General features: G+C 41.9%; 1 protein-coding gene across 1 annotated transcript in view; it reads right to left on the bottom strand.

Moving 5' to 3' along the window:
• Positions 1-17,142, bottom strand: part of LOC145351772 (PDZ and LIM domain protein 4-like) — an 85,445-nt gene extending 68,303 nt beyond the window's left edge. The window contains exon 1 of the mRNA XM_080201397.1: positions 16,972-17,142. Within this exon, the coding sequence (XP_080057523.1) occupies positions 16,972-17,064 (93 nt within the window). The 5' untranslated portion in view covers positions 17,065-17,142. The remainder of the gene's footprint in view (positions 1-16,971) is intronic.
• Between the last annotated feature and the right edge of the window lie 5,495 nt (positions 17,143-22,637).

The following is a 22,637-nucleotide window of genomic DNA, read 5'->3' as shown; positions in this document are numbered from 1 at the left end:
GGAATTCCCTCCTTAAACCTCTGGCTCTTTTTTCTTCCTCCCCATGAGTCATGTCTCAACACCCACCATATATTGACTAAGGTTTTGTCCTAATATATCCTCGTGGCTCAGCATCAAATTGTGTTGAAGCTCAATTGTGTTTGACAATTGCATCTGCGAAGTTTCTGGACTTTTGAGATGTTAAAAAGCATGATATTTAAAAAAGACTGCATTGGCCTTACTTACCTAACAATGCATTTATCAGCAGAAAAATCATTTATATCTTGTATACACATACGAGCCTCGTGTGTATAACACATTGATTAGTGGTGATTCAGAAAGTTACGCCTTAAGCATCCAAAGATTTAAAAACAGCTGTTCTTCAAACAAACAGCAGCTTATTCTTTTGGGAAATTTTAGGTGCTTTGATCTTGAGTGTTTGTTCACAAAACAATTTGCATACAAATAATTAGCTAACGAAAGGTCATGAAGCTGCTAAGTGTATTTTAAGCAAAGGTGAATGGCTGGCAGGCATCAGGGGCAATTCTTTCATCCCACTGAGCTACTTATGTAGCACAATGGGCTGGTAGGCTCTGGTGGAGGCTGTTTTGTGGGGTCCCCACTGCGTGCCACAACCTCCACACGTCATCTAGTGCAGGATTTCTGGTGCCAGCAGTTCGGTGTGGAGCTGCCTAATATAAATAAGATTTAAATGTCGTTAGCAGGGCCGGGACTGAAGAAGTGTTTCACTCTAGGGGTTTAATATAGCTCCCCAATTGTGGGGAGCTGATGACATAACCCGCTTGAGTGGGGGGGGGGGGCGGGGGGGGGGGGGGGGGGGGCTGCAATTCAGGCCACACAGAGGGTCAGGTGCTGGGCATTGCCATCTTGGTAGTGCCAGCCTGGGCCCCCAGCACTGCCCAAAAGGCAAAGTGTCACTGCCCAGGGGGCATCTTGCACTGCCAAAGGATAGGGGAGTGTTAAGGGGGTGGAGGTTCCCGCTGCCACTCTGCATTTGGGCTGAGTGACAAGGGAGGGAAAAAAAGAAATTGGGAGACTGGTCACATTACTGGCAATGTAGTGAGTTGGGGGGGGGGGGGGGGGGGGGGGGGGGCGGCGGCGGCGCGGGGTGGTGGTTTGCAGGGCTGGCCAGTGGCCAGTGATTGGGGGGCCAGCAGACAGGGGCCACTGTGCATGCCCCAATCTCAGCGCTAACACATCAGCGCATGCAGTGGCCCGTTTAGCACTCTGCTGCCAGCCTCTCCAGCGAGAAAGAAGAGTCCAGACTTGCAACATTAGCAAATAGCCTGAAGTGTCTTTTGAATGTGTTGAGAATTTCTCCACCTGCAATATTATTTTCCATTTCAACACAAGTCTCAATGTTAAAGATCAATTAAAGGTTTTCTGCAGTCCCGCTCTAAATGTGGAACTCATTTTGCCCTAAGCCATATCTACTTCCATTACATCACCCGACTTCATTTCATCTCAGCTCATCTGCTGCCAAAACCATCATCCATCTCTAGACATGACCATTCCAAAGCACTCATGGTTAACCTCTCATGTTCTGTACCCAAAATGCTGGGCTTCATCCAAAATCCTGTGGCCAAAGACTGCACTTCCACCAATTCCTTCACCTTCTTCTCATTAATCTGCTTTGGCTCCCAATCAAGCAATGCCTCGATTTTGAAGTTTTAATCCTTAATTCAAACCTCTATGGCCATACCCCTCCCTATCTCAGTAATCTCCTCAGGCTCCACAAACTTCAAAGGTGGCACGCTGCCAGGGGCCTGGGTTGGGTCACTGTCTATGTGGAGTTTGCACATTCTCCATGCGTCTGCGTGGGTTTCCTCTGGGTGCTCTGGTTTCCTCCCACAATCCAAAAGATGTGTGGGTTAGGTGGATTGGCCATGCAAAATTGTCCCTAGTTTTTGGGGATTGGGTGGGGGATTAGTAGGGTAAGTGTGTGGGGTTACGGGAATAGGGTGGGATTGTTGTTGGTGCAGGCTCGATGGGCCTAATGGACTCTTTCTGTACCGTAGGCATTCTATGGTATCTGCATTCCTCTAATTCTGGCTGGCAAGCACTCCCAATTTTAAATTGCTTCACCACTGGTGGCTATGCCTTCAGCTGTTTGCACCTTAAACTCTGCAATTCCCCATCTATACATCTCCACTTTGCTTTCCTGCTTCAAGACATTTCTTATAAACTACTTTGACCAAGCTATTGGCCATCTGCCCCAATTTCTCCTCATGTGACTGAATCAGATGTTATTTTATAATACTTCTGCAAACCCCTGGGGGCATCTTAGTACATTAAAAAGGTACCAAATATAAAGCTGATGCATTTTTAATGCACTCAACTGCAATTTGAAGTCTTGCATACGCCTGAAAAAGTGTACAAATGTACAAAAGGGGTTCAGGGGGAAGACAACGGCTAACCTACATTTACTGTATGACAGCAGAGTTAATGACAACCAGTATAGCAAACAAAAATGAGCAAATTAACAGATTAGTATTTGCCAAGATCAAAAAGGGAAGATTAAACAGCATGTTCCTATAAAGCATCATGTAACATTATCTCACACACCCTTTTTAATCATATCCTAAAGTAAAATCTCCTGTTTTGCAGCATAGCTAAATTCTGACACAATTAATGACCCTTCATTAAACCAATATTGTTCAGTTATCAGCAATCTGACTCTCCACATGCTGTGTGGCGGAATTGTTTCAATGGATAACAGCACAAGTGGAAAGAGCAGGGCAGTGGCTGTGATTCAAACGTCACAGGAACAGGACAAATGACTACAACTTGGCAACATAAATGGAACAATTGTCAGAGAAAAGGTAATAAGGTCAAAAAGGTAGTCCTTCAGGAAGCTCTCGGCAAGAGATTCAAAGGACAATTTAAGGATGGAAATTGTGTGCTGAACTATGAGGTTGATCAAGGTTGCAAAGAGGAATAGTTACAGGCACAAGGGTAAGGATTTGGGAATTGATGTCTTAGGGATAGGGAGTGAATAAAGATTAGCAAGGACACAGATGATGGGGAAATGGGGATTAGCACAAGATGGGGTGCAGGTGGCTATGATAGCGTGTGCGCAAATAAGATGGACTACACAACAGACTTCATGTCAGGTGGTGTTAGAATTCACTCGGAGTCAGGCTCGGCTTGTATCTGTTGGAGGTTAGCAAAATAAAGAGGTGACTTGAAACCTTTAAGGTCCTGAGAGTACTTGACAGGGTGGATACGGAGTGAATGTTTCCTTTTGTAGGAGAATTGAGAACTCGAGCTTAATGGTTAAAAACAAAGGGTCTCCCATTTAAGTCAGAGGTGAAGATTTTTTTTCTCAAGTGGGTTGAGAAACTTTGGAATTAATAAGCAGCTGAGGCAAAAGGTGGACAGATTCTGGATAGGCAAAAACATAAGGTTGAGGTTAGAATTAAATCATAAGATTATTGAATGATGGAGCAGGCTTCAGGGGCAGAGTGGCCTGGTCCCCTAGCACTGCTCACCAGGCATTGGGCAGTGCCAACAGCAGGGTGGGAAGAGAAAATGTCCCACTCAGCACTTGGCGGTGACAGAGGGGGGAGGCAAGCGATCAGGACTACTTGAGGGGCAACGATGCTGGCCAGCCCTGCCACCCTGCATTCAGAAGGCGAGCAACAGATGACAGATGGACGCTGACAGATCGACTCACGTGCAATGGCCCATTCAGCGCTATGCTGCCGGCCTCTCCAGTGGGAACAGGCCCTTTCCCTGGATTTTTAATGACATTCATGCTAGTGTAATCTGCAGTGCACAAGAGTGTGGGAGATTCATTTTTGAAAATCCCATTAAAAAAACAACAGCAGGATTTACTCCAGTTTTTAAGCAAATTCCACACTTGACTCTTTGAGTCCCATCCCACTTCTGATGAATTTCATTCATCCATCACATGTGAAAACATCCAAGTGCTTTACACAATTACTTTTGTGCAGTGATTTACCTCTAAATTTGTGTAGAACATAAAAATAAGCACTCAGGGAGTTCGCTTGATGATTTACTGAATTGTGCTTTGCAAGGCACAGTACAGAGCCAGGCAGCACAAAAGCCCCAAATTGAATCCTTGAGTTCTCTGCTGAAATTGTTGATCTCACTGGTGCTACCTTAAACTTGCAGGAAAGAACAACACAACATTTCCATCACTTCATTTTAACCATTGCCTAGAGTGCAAGTAAATTCAGGGTCAGAATCAACTGTGGTTATTTCTGGAAAGCCCAGGCTTAAAAATCAAGAAAATACAACCACTTGGAGAAGGATACTGAACCTGCCTGCATGAGAGAAAAGGAGGGGTGGGGGAAAAAAAAAAATCAGTGATAAAACACAATCTTGGAGCCGACATTATTGGAGTAGATTTTCCCGACGCTGTGGAATAGATACAATTCAATAGACATGGTAGGATTTGTGTATCTCAGAGCTTCCGGGGTTAGATCATTTTAAAAAAAGATGAAGCCACTTAAAGGCAATATATTAAGGGGACAAAGATTGTGGAGTATCGAGTCTGGCAAAATTAATGAGGTACTTTTTAATGACTTGAAATCTCAGCCTGCCTACATTTACGGGCCATTAATGCAGCCAGATTGCCTCGGCAATGAAACAGCAAATGCCAGTGCACAAGTTGACTTTAAGTTTAGCAAGGGCTGACTACTTGCAAAAATGCAAGTGAGAGAAAAAAAAGAGCTAGAATTCTCACAAAAAAAGCGTGGTCATTTTAAGATAAACTCAGTTGTCATTTATATAAAAACTAAAAAAGTTGTTCCTATTGTGAAACCAAAGTAAAAAAAACAACTAGTGAAATTAATTTTGCAATACGCATATTTAGGTTTGAGTTGTCTTTTCTGAAAGCCATGCTTCTGAAAACATTCATGCCATAACAGTTCTCTAGTGATTAATGCAGCTGCACAATTCCTATGACTAATTCCACACTGATGTGCCAATTTTACTGCTTCTGAGAAATTTCAACTGCAATGTTCTGGTTCAGACACATACTAATTGCAAATTTCAGCAGAAAAAATCCTATCTTTCAGCCAGAAATATGGAGGCCGTGAAGAAGAGGCGAAGTGCACACAGAATGTTTGCTTCTGAATTTCATGGTGCACTCTTAGGATCAATCTTACGTGTTTTCAATCTCAAACTGATGATAAAGCTTTTTAAAAGGATGTAACCGCACTGCACACCATCACCCATCCTCACCCCCTGAAAGACACACCACTTATCCTCTCTTCTTAAAACAATCTTCCTAGTTAATTTTCATCTCCCCTCGCATCCTGTTTTCTGAAGGCAGGGTCACAGAACTTGTGTTACTATGGGGATCAGTGCTAATAAGCCTGATCAATGAAAATGTAATTGTAGGGAAAGAACATCTAAAAATCAAACCCAATTTTATCCTTCAAAACTAAAAAAGGAATCTAACAAGGACACCAAAGCAAGACTATTTTTTCCCTTCCATCCTCCAACCAGCTATCTAGCCTAGATAATATTACAAAACACTGGACCAAAGGTTTTGTTTTTCCTCTGTGAATTAGCAGCACACAAACATAACCAGATTTCCTCCCTCCCCATCGCACATTGAACCATCAGAACATAGTTCCTATATCCCTTTTAGCAGAGGGTTCAGTGAAATTCAAGACTTGTTCCGCTCCTAGGCAGGATTTCCCACAACCAGATTACCTAGCTGATCAAATACAAGGGCAAGAACTTTCAAAGCAATGTGGCGCCACTCCTTAAAAGAAAAAAGCATAAGGGAGGATATTCACATATTAACACTCTGCCCTGGGTGGAAGATAAATGAACAGCAATATTAAAAATGGAAATAGCTGTAAAGCTAAAATCATAGTCAGTATATACTGAGAAAAATACCATAGAGTTTTAGTCTTATTTTAGATGAATAACAGGTTAGAATACACTGGGAAATTGGTCAATCTGATGAGCACACTGTTTAAAAGTGCAATCACCTCGCCTTTTTGCAAGTGAAAGATACAGTTAGAGTTTTGAATCACAAAATTTCTTGCCAATTTGCTCTGCTGTCAATCTCACAAAAATGGCAGCATTGCCTCAAACCTCCTGCAGGTTTTACAAAAGTGCATGTTAATTTGCAGATTATACTCATTGCAGAATTGGAGCTAGTACTTGACAATACAAGTATCCTTTCAAAAAAAAAGATCAATGCTCTGCCACCTCTCTAAGATGTGGACTTCATTATAACAGGGTATCAGTGCAAGCTGCTGTTCTCTAGCAATTCTTTCTCCATAGATGCTGCCTGACCCGAATTTGCAACATTTTCCATTGAATGCTTTTCTGAATAGAGCAATGGCAGCAGAAAGGTCATTTTGTGCTACTTAAGTCATGAAGATTAAGAATTGACTGACAATACTGGAAGACTGAATGAGAGGAGTAGAGGTAGAGGTGTTTCCAACCAAGACTGATTGTTCATGTTGCCAGAATTTACATTAAGATCCAGCTTTATGAACCCAACTGATGAATTCTGGAATTCAAACCCCTCCATTCTTTACCTGTTCACTGACATTTTCTTATTCTATTCTCCAAAAGGCACCAGCTCCTAATAATTTGGACTTCCATTACAGGTTGCTAGGTAGCAGATTGATGCAGAAATTCTACCTGATTATCTGGCTGGAGTATTGACGGTAAACATTAATATGCAAAAGGTTTGGAACAAAAAAAATGTATTTATTGATCAGTTCTCCTAGAGGCATGATTTTTTTGGATAAGAGGATGATTTGTCAAGTTTAAGTTTTTTTTAAACCAAATGATACTGCAGAAATCACTAGTAAATAAAATTGCTCTAACCTGGCTATTAAAATTTAATGTGTACTAAATTTAATGGACATAATGTCAGTGATTATTTTTCTGTCTAAAATTTAATTCTAGATTCAAGTTTTCTTTTTATAAATGTGTTTATGTTTTAGATATGGTAGTCTTAGTGCACTGGAAATAATTAAAACAGTACCATGCAGTGTGGGTACGTACTTGCACAAACTACGTACTTGAAGTTTAATCCTCAGTTAATGATTTGGCTAATTTCAGGATTGTAGTAGACTATAACTACTGACGTGGGGGGAGTGCATTAAGTCAGGATTTCGTGAACTTTGCTGGAAATTTGAAAGTAGACTGAATAAAGTACGATTAGGTTCAGCTACAATAACCAACACCCAATGTCAGGGTTTGCATAATAGTGGCTCTTTGAATGCAGAACTAGAAATAAATGGTAGTTCCAGAAGCAACTCTAGCCTAAGACAATATTTCCAGAGACTGAGAAAGACATGGGCAAGTTCTGTAGAATTATCCACTAGAAGAATTTTGTGGGCAATTTTCAGTGTAGGAATGCCAAGCGTTTTAAATTTCACTTTTTCTGTACATGGGCATTCAAGTGAGAAAATATCAATCTAAGGAGTCCCTGTCTGAATTTGTTTTACGTGTGCTTTCATGGTTTAAGCTGGTCAGTCACTGTACAGAGGAAACTGATTTTTATAGAGCCAGTCATCTGCTACTCGTGGTTTGAAGAGATCCACGAGTGATCAGAGGCAGAGAACAAAATATGGTGGTGATGGGGTATACGTTTGGAGGCCTTTGTGGTGCAGAGAATACATGCTGGAACTGGAATGCAGGATTAAAAAAAGATAGAAAGAAGCAAACAGTTCAGCTCTGAGACAGACGTGGGGGCAAGATAGAAAGTGGCAGAAGGAATTGGCAACAGACTTTAAAAGAAGCCAATGTTAAGCTGGAGCAAATTACTGAACACCTGTGGCTAGATAGCACTGAAGGCAATGTGACATTGAGGCAGCAGAATAACAAAATAGAGCTGGATATCATCATCATCAGCAGAGTGACTCCATGCCTACAAATAATTTCACCCAAAGGGAGCATGGAAACAAGAAAGCAGAGGTGTAAAAAGTAACAATAATTGGAGATTAATTGGCTATAGTCAGATAGGCAAGTATGGAAAAAAAAACAATTCCAATGAGCACAGCAATGAAGCAAATGTCTTGGTGTGGGTGACCAGGTCAAAGCAGCAGAGTGCTCATGGACGCATAATGCACCTTTTTTTTTAGATTCAGTCCTTGACAGTCAGATATGCAACTACAACATTACCCTCTCCAGTAACTTGTGCAAATTTTCACCACATTTTTAAAAATTTATTATTGTCATATGTATTAGTAGTGAAAAGTATTGTCTATGTACTAAATAGATAAAGCATAACATACATAGAAAACAAAAAAAGGAGAGAGAGTGCAGAGTGTAGAGTTACAGTCGAGGCTAGGATGTAGAGAAAGATCAATTTAATGAGGTAGGTCTATTCAAAAGTCTGATGGCAGCAGGGAAGAAGCTGTTCTGGAGTCTTTGTAATTTAAAATGTCTTCAATTACAGTAGATTCTTTAAAAAGCTTGGCTTATAGTTTAGAATACAAGGTTATCAACCTTTCTAATTTAAAGAAATTGGAGTTTTATTTCTTCTCATACAAGCATGGAAGAAAGGAACATAATGACTGTTTCTATTCTAGGTTCACATTATTATTGTCAATTAATATAGTTCATTCCAAACAATTAAAGTTCAGAAGTGTTATATTAGCATGATTCTAATCTCCTTATATAACCCAAGTCAAAAGAAGGGGGATTTGGACAATGTCATGGTCAATTGGATGACCATCCAGTGCCAATGCCTATTGGCCTGCAGGTGGCAGCACGGGGTCTGTTCCGAAGTTACTCAAAGGTAGTTTTCACACCAAGACAATTTGAAGTACAGTAAACCTACTTTGACCTTTCCATGACAGCTATACTTCAACGTTCTCCGTGACAAATTTCCCACGTACATGACAAGTCTCTACCCAGCTCAAAATGCTGAGAAATAGAAACAGGACAACTCCTACTTATTGCTTGTGGAGCTTAAAGTTTGACAAGATATCAATCAGTATGACTTGGTCACAAAAAGATCAATTTGTAGATTTGTTTAGCAAGGAGCACTGAAGACTGAAGACTGTTCTACACATATCATAGACAAAGTAGCCAAATAACTAAATATGTGGAATTCTGGCCCTTGAATGTCAAGTCCAAAGCTTACTTAAATGGACAGCAAGTTCTGGCTGGTCCCAGTTCAAATGCATAAATCTAATTATAAGAATTTATTCTGCCACTGTTTTCCATTAGATCTTTGACCTGTTATTGAGTATACACATAGTGCAGTAATTGTGATTCAGGTTAGTCTGCTTTAATAGTTTCTTGAAAAGCAAATCAAATGTATCCACAAGGGAAGTACATCAGACTATAACACAGAACATTTTAAAGCAAAAATACACATTAATAGCTGACCTTGGTATATTAGTGCAAGATTAAGCACATGCTTGCAACCCTGTATGTTTGTCAAGTGATAAGCATTATCAAGAGCGAGAAATACTAATCACAATATTGACTATTTCAATTCAACTTTAAAAAATTCATGTAGACATTTTATTGGAGTTTAAGAGTATTTATTATATTCTATTATCAGACTCTTATAGCACACAGAGGAGGCCATTCAGCTCAACGTGTTTGCAGCAACTCCCAAAAGAGCTACCCATTCAGCCCCATTCTCCATCGCCCTACGAATTCATCCCTTTCAAATATGCATCCAGCTCTCTTCAAACCTCCTATGGAACCCATCTCCACTGCTCTCTCAGTCAGCGCATTCAACTCTGGGATGAAGAGCTTTCTCCTCATTTCACTCCGAGCTCTTTTGCTGACCTTCTTGAAACTGTGACCCTGCGTCACTAATGGACCAACTCGTGGAAAGAGAATATTCTTATTTACCCTGTCAAAATTGTTCATAATTTTGAACACCTCAACAAAGTCACCTCTGAATCTTCTCTGCTCCAAGGAGAATAGGGCCAATTTCTTGAATTTTTCCTTGTACCTAAATTTGTTTATTCCTGGTATCACTCTTTCAAGATGCCCAAAATTGAACATATTCCAAAATGTGGCCTGCCCAATGATTTGTAGAGGTCTACACAGGATCACTAAGATCCTGAAAGCCTTCTTCTCAAGAACGGTTTCAACTCACCTGGTCATCTTCAGAGATCTGTGCACTTGAACCCCAAGGTCCTGCTGCTCCTGTACTCCCCTCAAAATTGTACCATTGAGCTTGTATTGTTGTCCCCATGATTCTACAAAAATGCATTACCTCACATTTTACTGCATTGAAATTCATCTGCCTGGTGAAGTTACAATGAAAATCCTCTAGTTTATTATGGAGTGACTATTTGTTATAGTCTACCATCAGACTCTTACAGCACAGGAGGAGGCCATTCAGCCCAATGTGTCTGCAGCAGCTCCCAAAAGAGCTACCCAGCCAGCGCCATTTTCCATCGCCTTACGAATTCATTCAATGTCATCTTCACAATTCACTATTCCCCTGAGCTTAGTGCCAGCTGTAAATTTAGAGATTCGGCCCTCAACACCCACCTATAAATCATTTGTATAAAATCAGAAAAAGCAAGGGTCCCAACACTAATCCCTGGGGATCACCACTTTCAACTCTTCTCCAGTCTGAGGAATGCCCATCTATAACTATCCTCTCCTATTCTATTAGCCAACTTCTAATCCATGCTGCCAAGGACCAATCACAAATATTTCTAATTTGCTAACTAACCTGCTATTTGACATTGTATCAAATGCTTTCTGAAAGCCCAAGTATATACAACATCCATGGCATTACTCTCATCCATTGCCTGTGTCACCTTGTTAAAGAAGTCAATTAAATTTGTCAGAAATGACCTGCCCTTGACAAAGCCACGTTGACTGACTAGTCTTGATTTTGAATATTTCAGATCGACTGAGTGAAACTGACCTATGTAGTGGAAGGATTTGGAAGTTGGGTGACACAATGGTGAGCATTGCTACCTCACAAAGCCAGGGACCTGGGTTCGATTCCCAGCTTAGGTCACTGTCTATGCTGAGTCTGTATGCTCTCCCCATGTCTGTGTGGGTTTCCTCCAAGTGCTCCAGTTTCCTCCTAAAGTCCAGAAGACATGCTGATTCAGTGAATTGGCAAGCTAAATTCTCCCTCAGTGTACCCAAACAGGCATCAGATTGTGGTGATGAGAGGATTTTCACAATAACTTACAAGTAAAGCTTTTAAAAATTATTTACTCATCACAAGTAAGGCTTATATTAATGTTGCAATGAAGTTACTGTGAAATTCCCCTTCACTGTAGTGTTAATCTAAGCTTTACTTGTGGCATTAATAAATAAAAACTTAAGTCAGAGGAGACAAGGCCAGTTAGCCTGTTATAGTTAATGTTGGTAATTAGTTGTAATCAATCAACAGAAGGACCAAAGGAATCTCTATTGGAAAGAAACAATTGGTTACATGGCACAAGGGGAACTGCTCCACATGAAGACAGACCTCCATGAACTCACAGTTGGTAAGGGGATTAAACCCCTGCTTGTTGGCATCATTCTGCACCACACTCCAGCTATCTGACCCTCCTCCTTCCCCCCCCCCGTCTATAAAAAAAATCAGCCCTCTTTTCTACCCTCTCAGCTGGATATCTAACAACGTTGAAATAACAAAATGTCTTCTTAGTGTTTACTAAATTATCAGAGACATTCTTCATGTGTGGTATTCTACCATCTAATCCAAAATACTTTCACTAAATTTAAACACAGCTCTTTATCATATTATTTCGTAACTCAGCTACTTCACCACTTATATTACCAACTCCCTTGCTTAACTTTATTTTTGCTCCAAATTAGAGATTGAGCTCATTTCAACCTATCCTTGGAGGCCATCCATTACACATGGAGTCATTCCTGCTCTTCATTTCGAAATGTCTTCAATGCTTGTACATCCCTTTTGTAGCCTTGCAGCTGACCGCAGTAACTCCAAGTGTGGTCTGACAGCACATGTACAGCTTCAAAAAAAATGCCACAGGATAATCACTGTGATTCTTAAACAGAAAAGCACCAAGGCATAAAAATACCCTTTTGTGTGCCATAATGGACAGAAAGTAAATGTTCTGCTGAGAAAGTGTTAATTGTCTGCTGCTCATTGATAATGACACCAAAATGATATCTGAATTAGTCTTATTTACGACAGTGGAACTGGAATTCATCTATTATCATAATGGAAAATGGCACATTCAGTTTAACTGACCCAACTTTGATCCCCACTCCAATCACAGGATAATCTGAACTTCATATTTTGTTTCAACATCCAAATTCTACCTGTGCTCCAAGTTATCTGGAAAATGTAAACAGTTTCCCCATAGCAGATCTGGATTATCAAGGATTATCAAGTCGTGTCTGACAAATTTACTGGAGTTCTATGAGGATGTGTCTAGGGCGGTCGATAGAGGAGAGCCGGTGGATGTGGTCTTTCTGGATTTTCAGAAGGCGTTTGACAAGGTACCTCACAAGAGGTTATTGCAGAAGGTCAGGGGACTTGGAGTTGGGGGTAGGGTGTTAGCGTGGATAGAGGATTGGTTGTCAAATAGGAGGCAGAGAGTGGGGGTCAACGGGTGCTATTCGGATTGGCGGATGGTGACTAGTGGAGTGCCCCAGGGGTCGGTGCTGGGGCCTCAGCTTTTTACCGTTTATATAGATGATCTGGAGGAGGGAACCGAGTGTAGGGTGTCGAAATTTGCGGATGACACCAAGATTGGGGGAACGGCAAATTGTGCGGAGGGTGTGGAGAGTCTGCAGAAGGATCTAGATAGGCTGGGTGAATGGGCCAGGAAATGGCAAATGGAATTTAATGTTGGCAAGTGTGAGTTGGTCCACTTTGGTAGGAAGAATGGTAGGAAGGACTATTACTTACGGGGCGAAAAACTGCAGCAGGCGACGGTGCAGAGGGATCTCGGGGTCCTTGTGCATGAGTCGCAAAAACCCAGCTTGCAGGTGGTCAGGAAGGCAAATGGGATGCTGGCCTTCATAGCGAAGGGGATTGAATATAAAAGTAGGGAGGTCTTGCTGCAGCTGTATAGGGCATTGGTGAGGCCGCAGCTGGAGTACTGTGTGCAGTTTTGGGCGCCGCACCTGCGCAAAGATATTTTGGCCTTGGAGGGAGTGCAGAGGAGGTTTACTAGGCTGATACCGGAGTTGAGGGGGTTGAACTATGAGGAGAGGCTGAATAACCTAGGCTTGTACTCGTTGGAGTTTAGAAGAATGAGGGGAGATCTCATTGAGACGTATAAGATGATGAATGGGATGGATAGAATAGAGGTGGAGAGACTCTTCCCACTGAAAAAAGACAGTAGGACTAGGGGGCACAGCCTCAAGATAAAGGGGGGGCATTTTAGAACGGAGTTGAGGAGGAACTTCTTCACTCAAAGGGTAGTGAATCTCTGGAATTCTCTACCCATTGAAGTGGTGGAGGCTGCCTCGCTAAATATTTTCAAGAAGCGGGTTGATGGGTTTTTGATAAGAGAGGGGATTAAGGGTCATGGGGAGAGGGCCGGAAAGTGGAACTGAGCCACTGATCTTATTGAATGGCGGGGCAGGCTCGAAGGGCCAGATGGCCTACTCCTGCTCCTATTTCTTATGTTCTTATGTTCTTAAATGTACTGCTTGACAGGCAGCTTTTGCTCAGTACAAACAAGCAAATTTTAGCTGAAGGCAACTACTATGCCAAAATCTTAAGTATACAGCATGACATGGACAAGAAGCAGCTTGTAGAATTATAGAATCACCACAGTGTGGGAGGAGGCCATTCAGCCCATCAAGACTGCACCAACAATTCCACCCAGGTCTTATCCCCACAACCTCATATTTACCTTGTTAGTTCCCCTAACACTAAAGGGGCAAATTGCATGGCCAATCAACCTAACCCACATATCTTTGGACTGTGGGAGGAAACCAGAGCAAAGCCACGCAATCATCCAAGGCCAGAATTGAAGTTGGGTCCTTGGTGCTGTGAGGCAGCAGTGCTAACCACTGTGCCACAATGCTGCCTGATGTTATCCATAATTTAAACTTTAATAAACTGAAAGACATCAACATCATTGGAACAAACCCTCCCACCAAAATCTGTACCCAAATCTCCCAACTGCAGTTCTTTTTCCCCAGCGACTGTCCGTCTCAGCTTAGTTGCCTTCACAACTTCAACATCTTATATGACATCTCAGTTGAATTTCTAAGCATGTATCCTCTAACATGAAGACAACCAATGACATCCCAAACCCCTTCCTACTCCCCAAACCCAAACAACCCATCAGCTGTTTGAACCTTCTGTCATGCCATTGCCACCTCTAGACTCATGTTTTTTCATCAGTTGTTAAATTTAAACAACTTAAAATTGAAATTTTGTTTTAAATTGCACCAAAGTTCTTCTGGCTGACCTTCCTTCCAACACCTTGTCCAAATCTCTGGTGTTTGCACTTTAACCTATACCAGGTTCCACAATCACCTCAATGCACACCAATCTACACTGGTAGCCAGTGGTTCCTCCTAATACTAGTCTCTACTGCAACCTTTCATCTTAGCATTTGTAGAAATGCGTTCAGCTGTCTAGGTCCTCAAGACTAGAATTTCCCCCTAAACCTACTTCCAAGTTTGTAGTCACAATTCTTAATGCCAGATCCTTTGTCCTGGGACTTTGCCTGCATTTAAGAAGGTGCTGTGAAAAGGAAAGTAATAGTTTCTTGTTTCCCATTATTCCCAAGTTTATAATGATATGGATGGGATTGTCATTGGTGCTGGCTGGGTGGGCCGAATTGGCTCCTTCTCACACTTGATTTATCACAGAATCCCTACAGTGCAGAAGGAGGCCATTTGGCCCATCAAGCTTGCACCAATAACAATCCCACCCAGGCCCTACTCCTGTTAGCACATGTAATTACCCTGACACTAAGGGGCAATTTAGCATGGCCAATTAAATCAACCCATACATTTTTGGACTGTAGGAGGAAACTGGAGCACCCAGAGGAAACCCATGCAGACATGGGGAGAACTCCACTCAGGCAGTGACCCAAGACCAGAATTGAACCCAAGTCCCTGGCGCTGTGAGGTAGCAGTGCGAACCACTGTGCCACCCACAGCTTTACAGTTCAAAATCCTAGTTAAAGAAAAACAGCGTGTTATAGGATATGATATGTTCAAGAACAAAATAGATAAATTTTTAATCAGTAAGACAAATCAAGGGTTGTGTGGATAAAGCAGGACAGTGGAGTTGAGGACTATCAGATCGGATTAGTCACGAATGGCAAAGAAGTGCCAATGAGCTGAATGGCCTACCTCTAAGTCTAATGGGTCTGAATTATCCATCCACTCACATCAGTGAGATTTTCCCATCCCGTTGCAGTGAACAGAGATTTGGTTTGTCGCCAAAATCTCTGACTTCCTGCAGCATGAGCATGTGGTGCACGGGCCATGGATTGCGGCCATGGTCCAGGAATGAGTACCATCATTCCTGCTTTGGGAAATAAGGCAGCTGCCTTCATTTTATAAATACAGCTACAAGCTCCTTCCAGACAACATCCACTTTAAAAGAATAACAAATCTCCCTTTGTGTCAATCCACTGGCTGCAAGTTGTTAAAACTTCATGTACAGTAGACACAAAATTGTTAAATCAAACATGTCATTCATGTTGTGGGGCTGATGAGGGAATTGAATGAAAACTTTAGAACCATGGTCACACATGTAGCTATCAAACTACTTGCAAATAATTATATTAAATAGAACAAAGGTTTGTTTTAAACAATGTGGTCAATTTTGCTCTGTTATATTAAGCTAGGTCATATAAAAGAGTACATTTCTTCACCACTAAGTTTAAGATATCTAAATTTGTATTTTGTTTTAACTGGCCTTGGGGTTTCACTCTGGACTGGCCTGAATATCAGGTACTGTACAGCTTAACTTAATGCCAGATCAACTTAAAAAAAGTCACACAACAAATTTAATTTGAACAATTTCCTCACGTGCTGGATACAACACATTTATAAACTTTAGGATTTTTAATGATTTTGTTGCACCGATTGTATACAGGAAATCTCCCAACTGGCAAACTGCCCTCAGTTAAAGTGGAACCAGATCAAAATGCATCATTAAAAACTTTTACCCATAAAATAAATTTCAATCAACTGATTTTAACATGCAACACAAAAGGGAATACACCATAAAATCCAGAAGCTGTGATTTATAACTCAGTGATATGCACTGCACGATAACACGCCAGTGGTTAACCTATCGATAAAATTATTTCAAAAATGTTTCTAATTTAGAGAGATTTCTCCCTCTGTGATCTTCAAGTCATTGCTTCCCTCCCGGCTCAAGTTACCATCAGCCTTCTCTAGCAGCAACTGCAGACTCTGAAACGTCCTAGCCAATGTTTCTGTGTGTTTATTCGTCTATTAACGCATTAAACCGTTCAGGAAACACCTCATTTTCACTGCAGCACAATCGCTGAATGTAAACCCATTGATGTACTGGAGTCTTACAGTTAGAATAATCACTTACGCTGAAGTAAACAGACAGTCCGTTATGCCCTTAAGACAGTTCTTGGTGTGATTGTTTAATGAAACGTATATATTACCAGCACCCCCCCCCCCCCCCCCCCAAAAAAAATGAACTCAGATTATAAAAGGAAGACGGAAGACAGGACGGGCAAACCCATTAGAAAAAAATTGACCAAGCCAGGAGTTCCCACTGGATAACAATACTGCTTTTATTGTGATTCCAGAAGAACAAAAGTTGGGCAATAATTGTAGCGAAGAGGGGGTAAATAATTTTCCCATTTCACACCGTCAAAATGTTCTTTATAAAACTGAAGAGATATTGGTAACTAACGTGCATCGCCAAAAAATTAAGCAACTTTGACACTCCTGCAAGTCAGATTTCTTGCACTAATAAAAAGTACGAAATGAAAACGACACGAGTTAACAAGCCTCCAGTGAAACGAGAGAGAGAAAGAGAAAAGTTCCCAGGGTATTTCCTCTTCTTTTTTGTTGGAGGGACTGGTTGCTTACCCGCGAGATGGTTAAGGGTTGGCTATAGTCCTTGCCGCCTACTAATCTAAAGCCCCAGGGTGACGGTCCATACAGTGTCACTGGATGTGGCATTGTGAGCTGTATGCACTGCGGCTCCAACACTCTGTATACTGCCAGTGAGAGCGCAAACTGCAGCAATCCGCTTCTCCGCCTCTCCCTTTAAATTCCCTGCTTCCACATTACATCATCCCCCTTTCTCCCCGCACCACCCACAACAAAGACCCACACCCCCTCACGTGCCCTTGATTGACAGCTCGGCCCTCCTGTTGCCAGAGCGACCAACACCTCCCTCCCTCCCTCCCCCCGGCCAGTCCTTCCACGCAGGTGTGAACACTCACAGAGCTCTCTGGGAATTGTAGTTCCCACACCCCTCCCCAATTCCTGGAAGCCTCTCCCAGACCTGCAGGTATCACCTACACAGCAGCCCCTCTGTACAATCCTTCTATAGCAAGGACATCCAGGTATCACTCACACAGGTATCTGCAGGTGATACCTTCGGGTCTGGGATTGCTGCAGTTTGTGCTGTCACTGGCAGTATACAGAGTGTTGGAGCCACAGTGTATACAGCTCACAATGCCACATCCAGTGACACTGTATGGACCATCACCCTGGGGCTCTAGATTAGTAGGCGACAAGGACTATAGCCAACCTTAACCCTCTAATATAATCCCTCTATAGTAAGGACACCCAGGTATCACCAACTCACACAGCAGCCCCTCTGTACAATCCCTCTATAGCAAGAAATCCAGGTATCATCCACATAGCAGCCCCTCTGTACAATTCTCTATAACAATGACATCCAGGTATCACCCACACAGCAGCCTTCTGTACAACCCCTCCTTAATAACGATATCCAGATATTACCCACACAGCAGCCTCTCTGTACAATCCCTCTACAGCAAGGCAAACCGCGTATTACCCGCACAGCAGCCCCTCTGTACAATGCCTCTATAGCAAGGACACCCTGATATAACTCACACAACAGCCCCTCTGTGCAACCCCTACTGCCCACTTGCCATTCTAGCAACTGCCTTGCAACTTTCCTCTCCACCGAGGTGGTGCAGTTCACAGAGAAAAATTTAAAGATTAGTTTATTTAGTAGTGTCACAAGTAGGCTGATATTAACACTGCAGTGAAGTAACTGTGAAAATCCCCTAGTCACCACACTCCAGCGCCTGTTTGGGTACACTGAGGGGGAATTTAGCTTGGTCAATGCATCTAACCAGCATATCTTTTGGACTGTGGGATGAAACTGGAGCTCCCAGAGGAAACCCACGCAGCTACATGGAAAACATACAGACTCTGCACAGAGATCTAAGCCGGGAATCAAACCTGGATCTCTGGCGCTGTAAGGCAGCAGTGCAAACCACTGTGCCACTGTGCAATATATAAGCTTTATAATGCTCTGGTCAGATAACATTTGGAATATTGTGAGCAATTTTGGACCCTGAATCTAAGGAAGGATGTGTTGGCCTTGCAAAGGGTCCAGAGGAGGTTCACAAAAATGATCCCGGGAATGAAAGACTTGATGTGTGAGGAGCGTCTGAAGACTCTGGGTCTGTACTCGATGGATTTTAGAGGGATGAGGTGGGATCTCATTGAAACTTGCAGAATACTGGAAGGCTTGGATAGAGTGGGTGTGGGGAAGATTTGATTTGTCTTTGATGTTTCATTAGTAGAAGAGGCTAGGATCCGAGGGCACAGCCTCAGAGAAAAGGGATGACCTTTTTGAACTGATATGTGGAGGATTTCTTCAGCCAGAGGGTGGCAAACCCTGGAGGTCAGGTCACTAGGTGTATTTAAGACAGATCGATAGGTTCTTGATTGATAAGAGAATCCAAGGTTATGTGGAGAAGGCTGGAGAATAGGGCTGAGAAACTTATCAACCATGGTTAAAGGGCAGAGCAGACTGAATGGACCAAATGGCCTAATTATGTTCCTATATCTTATGGTCTTATAGTCACTAGAATTCATAGAATCATAATATCCCTACAGTGCAGAAGGAGGCCATTCAGTCCATCTACGATGCAGGATATCCCATTCTTGTTACCCTGCTAATTCCCCTGACTCTAAGGGACAATTTTTGCATGGCTAACCAACCTAATCCACACATCTTTGGATTGTGGAAGGAAACCAGAGCACCTGAAGGAAACCCAAGCAGTCACGAGGAGAATGTGCAAACTCCACAATGACAGTTAGCCGCGGCACTGTGAGGCAGCAGTGCTAACCATTGCGCCACATGCCGCCTCACGACTGAAGGTTTTTCCCAGAAACACAGCAATGTTAAAACTTGAAATAGGTGTAGGCTACTCTGCCCTTCAAGCCTGCTCCACCATCCATTCTGATCATGGTTAATCATCAAATTCAGTATCCTGATCCCGCCTCCCCCCCAGCCCCCATATCTCTTGATCTATAGTTAATTTCTTCTTGAAATCACACAACATTTAGGCTTCAACTACTTTCTGTGGTGGTGAATTCCATAGATTCACCACAGTCTGGGTAAAGAAATTTCTCCTCGCCTCAGTCCGAAAAGATTTACCCCTTACGCTCAAACTATGGCCCCTAGATCTGGACTCCCCCAACATCCTTTCTAAACCTACCCTGTCTAATCCTGTGGAATTTTATAAGTTCCTATGGGATCTCTTCTCACTCTTCTAAACTCTAATGAATGCAATCTTAACCAACTTAGTCTCTCCCCCTAAGACAGACTTGCCATCCCAGGAATCAACCTGGTAAACCTTTGCTGCACTCCCTCTGTGGCAAGGCCATCCGGGTATCATCACACAGCAGCCCCTCTGTGCCTGCTTGCCATTCCAGGAACTGTCTTACAATTGTCCTCTCTATCTAGGCAGTACAGATCATGGGAAGTAACCATTCCCATTGGCAGAAGGGTTGAAAACAAGAGACCACAGCTTTAAAGTGATTGCCAAAAGGACCAAAGGCTACATAAGAGAAAATGTTTTGTTTTAACCCAGCCAGTGGTTGCAATCTGGAATGCAGTGCCTGAGAGTGTGGTGGAGGCAAATTCAATTCTGGCTTTCAAAAGGGAATAAGGATAAGCATGTGACGGGAAAAAAGTAATTGCAGGGCTATGGGGAAAGGAAAATGGAACTGGCTAAATTGCTCTTGCAGAGTGCTGGCACAGACTCGAGGAGCCAAATGGCCTCTTTCTGTGCTATAACAATTCAACATTTTTGTCTTGGCTTTACTGAATTTGTTGTGGTTCATTCATAGTTCTAGTAATGCAGAAACCAAATTGGTATGATGGTAGAGGGTTATGATCTCACAGGATTCTGTGACAATGGCTGTTTTCAATTTTAGTACACATCTGGGATGTGGAATTTGCAACTTAAATGATGTTATTGCAAAGATGATGGTCTCTTTGGGTCATCATTGTGTTATTCTGGAGAAAAAATATGAAGACTATACAAAATACAATTTTGTTCTAAGAGCAAATCACTTGCAGTTGTCAATTGTTTGGCTGCCACAAAAACACTGAAATTCTTAGTAAGTGCTGTTTTATTTAGAGGAAGTAGTTATCAACAAAAGGAAAATTAATGATGCAAATTAATACCTATTAAAGAGACATTATTGACATTACTGTCAGAGCTGTACATTGATTTAATCACACACAAGTAATACAATAACATTGGTGTACCAAAACAATGTTTATTCATTCAATTTCCTTGTTTTTTTCCTATTTTTAAACAATGACCACCCATTTCTTTCAATTTTCAAGAGAATTTCTGTGACCCTTTGGTTAGCCCAGCCTAGGGCTTGAGCACAAAGATCAAAGTCAACACTCCACTGCAGTATTGAGGGAAAACTGTACTGTTGGAGGAGTTGTCATTTGGATAAGTCCTTAAACCAAGACCTTATCTGTCTGCTTGAGCGAATGTAAAAGGTCCCATTGGCACTAACTTAAAGAAGATCAGGAGATTTTCCCATAGTGCTCTGGCCAATACTGATCTTTCAATCAACACTGCAAAAAATGAATTCATCATAATCGCGTGCCCACATTTTAACATGACTGCCATTGAAAAATGACTTCAATTATCGTGAAGTGCAATGAGACATCTGGTGTTCATGAAAAGCACTATATAAATGCACGTCTTTCTTTTAGGTTGATCATCTGTAAGAATAAAGAACATTAATTTACATTGCTCTTTTGAGATGCTAAGGCTATTCAAAACACTTCACAGCTTATTAACTAATTTTAAGATGTGATACCTGATGTCACGGCAGCAAACACAACAATCAATTTACCCACAGAAAATTCCTCAAATAATAATGCAAGGTAAATGATCAGGTAAACTGTGTTAAGGGTGTTGGTTAAGGGATGAATGTTGGCCAAGGTTTCAAGAGAAATCTCATGCCTTCTTCAAGTTGTACTGCTGGGATGCTTACATCTCAGAGTGGGCAGAGAGAGCCTCAGCTTTACATCTCAGCTGAAGGTAGGTACTTCTGACAGTACTCCCTCCACCCAAATGAGAGTCTTAAATTTTCAATGTAGGGGCATTGCTGAAATTAGACCTCAAAATAGGCCATTTCTCCACCCATTCTTGTGATCTCAAGATTATCAAAATCTAAGTGCAGGCTTCAAAAATAAAAAAGGACTAGAAAATGTTCATTTTTTACTATGTCTGAAAATCTGGTTCTAATTGTACAGAGTTTCTGTGAAAATGCAAATGTAAGAAGCTCGTATAGGCCACTTTAGGATTTAGCAAGCTTTATGTATGGGGTGCTTCTAGAATTGATAAATATCCTATGAAGATTACGCTCCAAATTTTGCAACCTTGTTAGCCCTGAAATTCATTTGTACCCAGGTTGCATGTGGCTCGAAGTGCAGATATGAGGGAAGCGAAACCAAAAGAGAAAATGCTGAAAAATCTCAGCAGGTCTGGCTGCATCCAAAAGGAGAGAAAAGAGCTAACGTTTCGAGTCCAGTTGATCCTTTGTCAAAGCTGAGATTTTCCAGCATTTTCTCTTTTGGTTTCAGGTTCCAGCATCTGCAGTAATTTGCTTTTATGAGGGAAGTGGAAGATGTTTATGATTGAACCTTTAAATGAGTTTAAGCCCTAGTTTAGAGGGGAGAGTACCACCATTGAGCCAAGGGTGATTGTAGCGTTTTAAGTTTTCAACCATTGCATCATGTCTACTAAGTTTAAGTTTTAAAGTTTATTTATTGGTGTCACAGTAGGCTTATATTAACACTGCAAGTAAGTTACTGTGATAATTAAGCCATGTTACCAAAACTTCATACTCACAATCATAAGAGAGCACAGAAGGTCCTCTATGTCAACCACCAAGAGTATCACAGTAGCAGCAGTGCTGACCAAGCTGGTTGAGTCCTGAAGGACTTATCTGCCAATTTGGGTCTCTGGCAAATGGTAACAAAATAAACACAAGGCAAAAATCTACTTGACCTCACCAATTTAGAGTTAGGAGTGACCAGAGCATGGTGCTAGTGCAGACAAGGTCCCATCTTCACACTGAAGACATCTCCATCATCACCATGCTAAATCAGATAATTTCAGAACAGGTCTATCAGTTCAAAGCTAGGCATTCCTGAGGTTTGTGGGTCATTTGCTGCAATAGAATTGTACTCAACTTCAATCTGTAAACCCATAGCCTGACATGTTACT

The sequence above is a fragment of the Carcharhinus amblyrhynchos genome, chromosome 13, assembly GCF_965287045.1.
Source record: "Carcharhinus amblyrhynchos chromosome 13, sCarAmb.v2.hapA, whole genome shotgun sequence".
Taxonomy (NCBI): Eukaryota; Metazoa; Chordata; class Chondrichthyes; order Carcharhiniformes; family Carcharhinidae; genus Carcharhinus; species Carcharhinus amblyrhynchos.
Note: the sequence above shows the minus strand (reverse complement) of the source record. Positions and strands in the feature narration are given on the sequence as shown.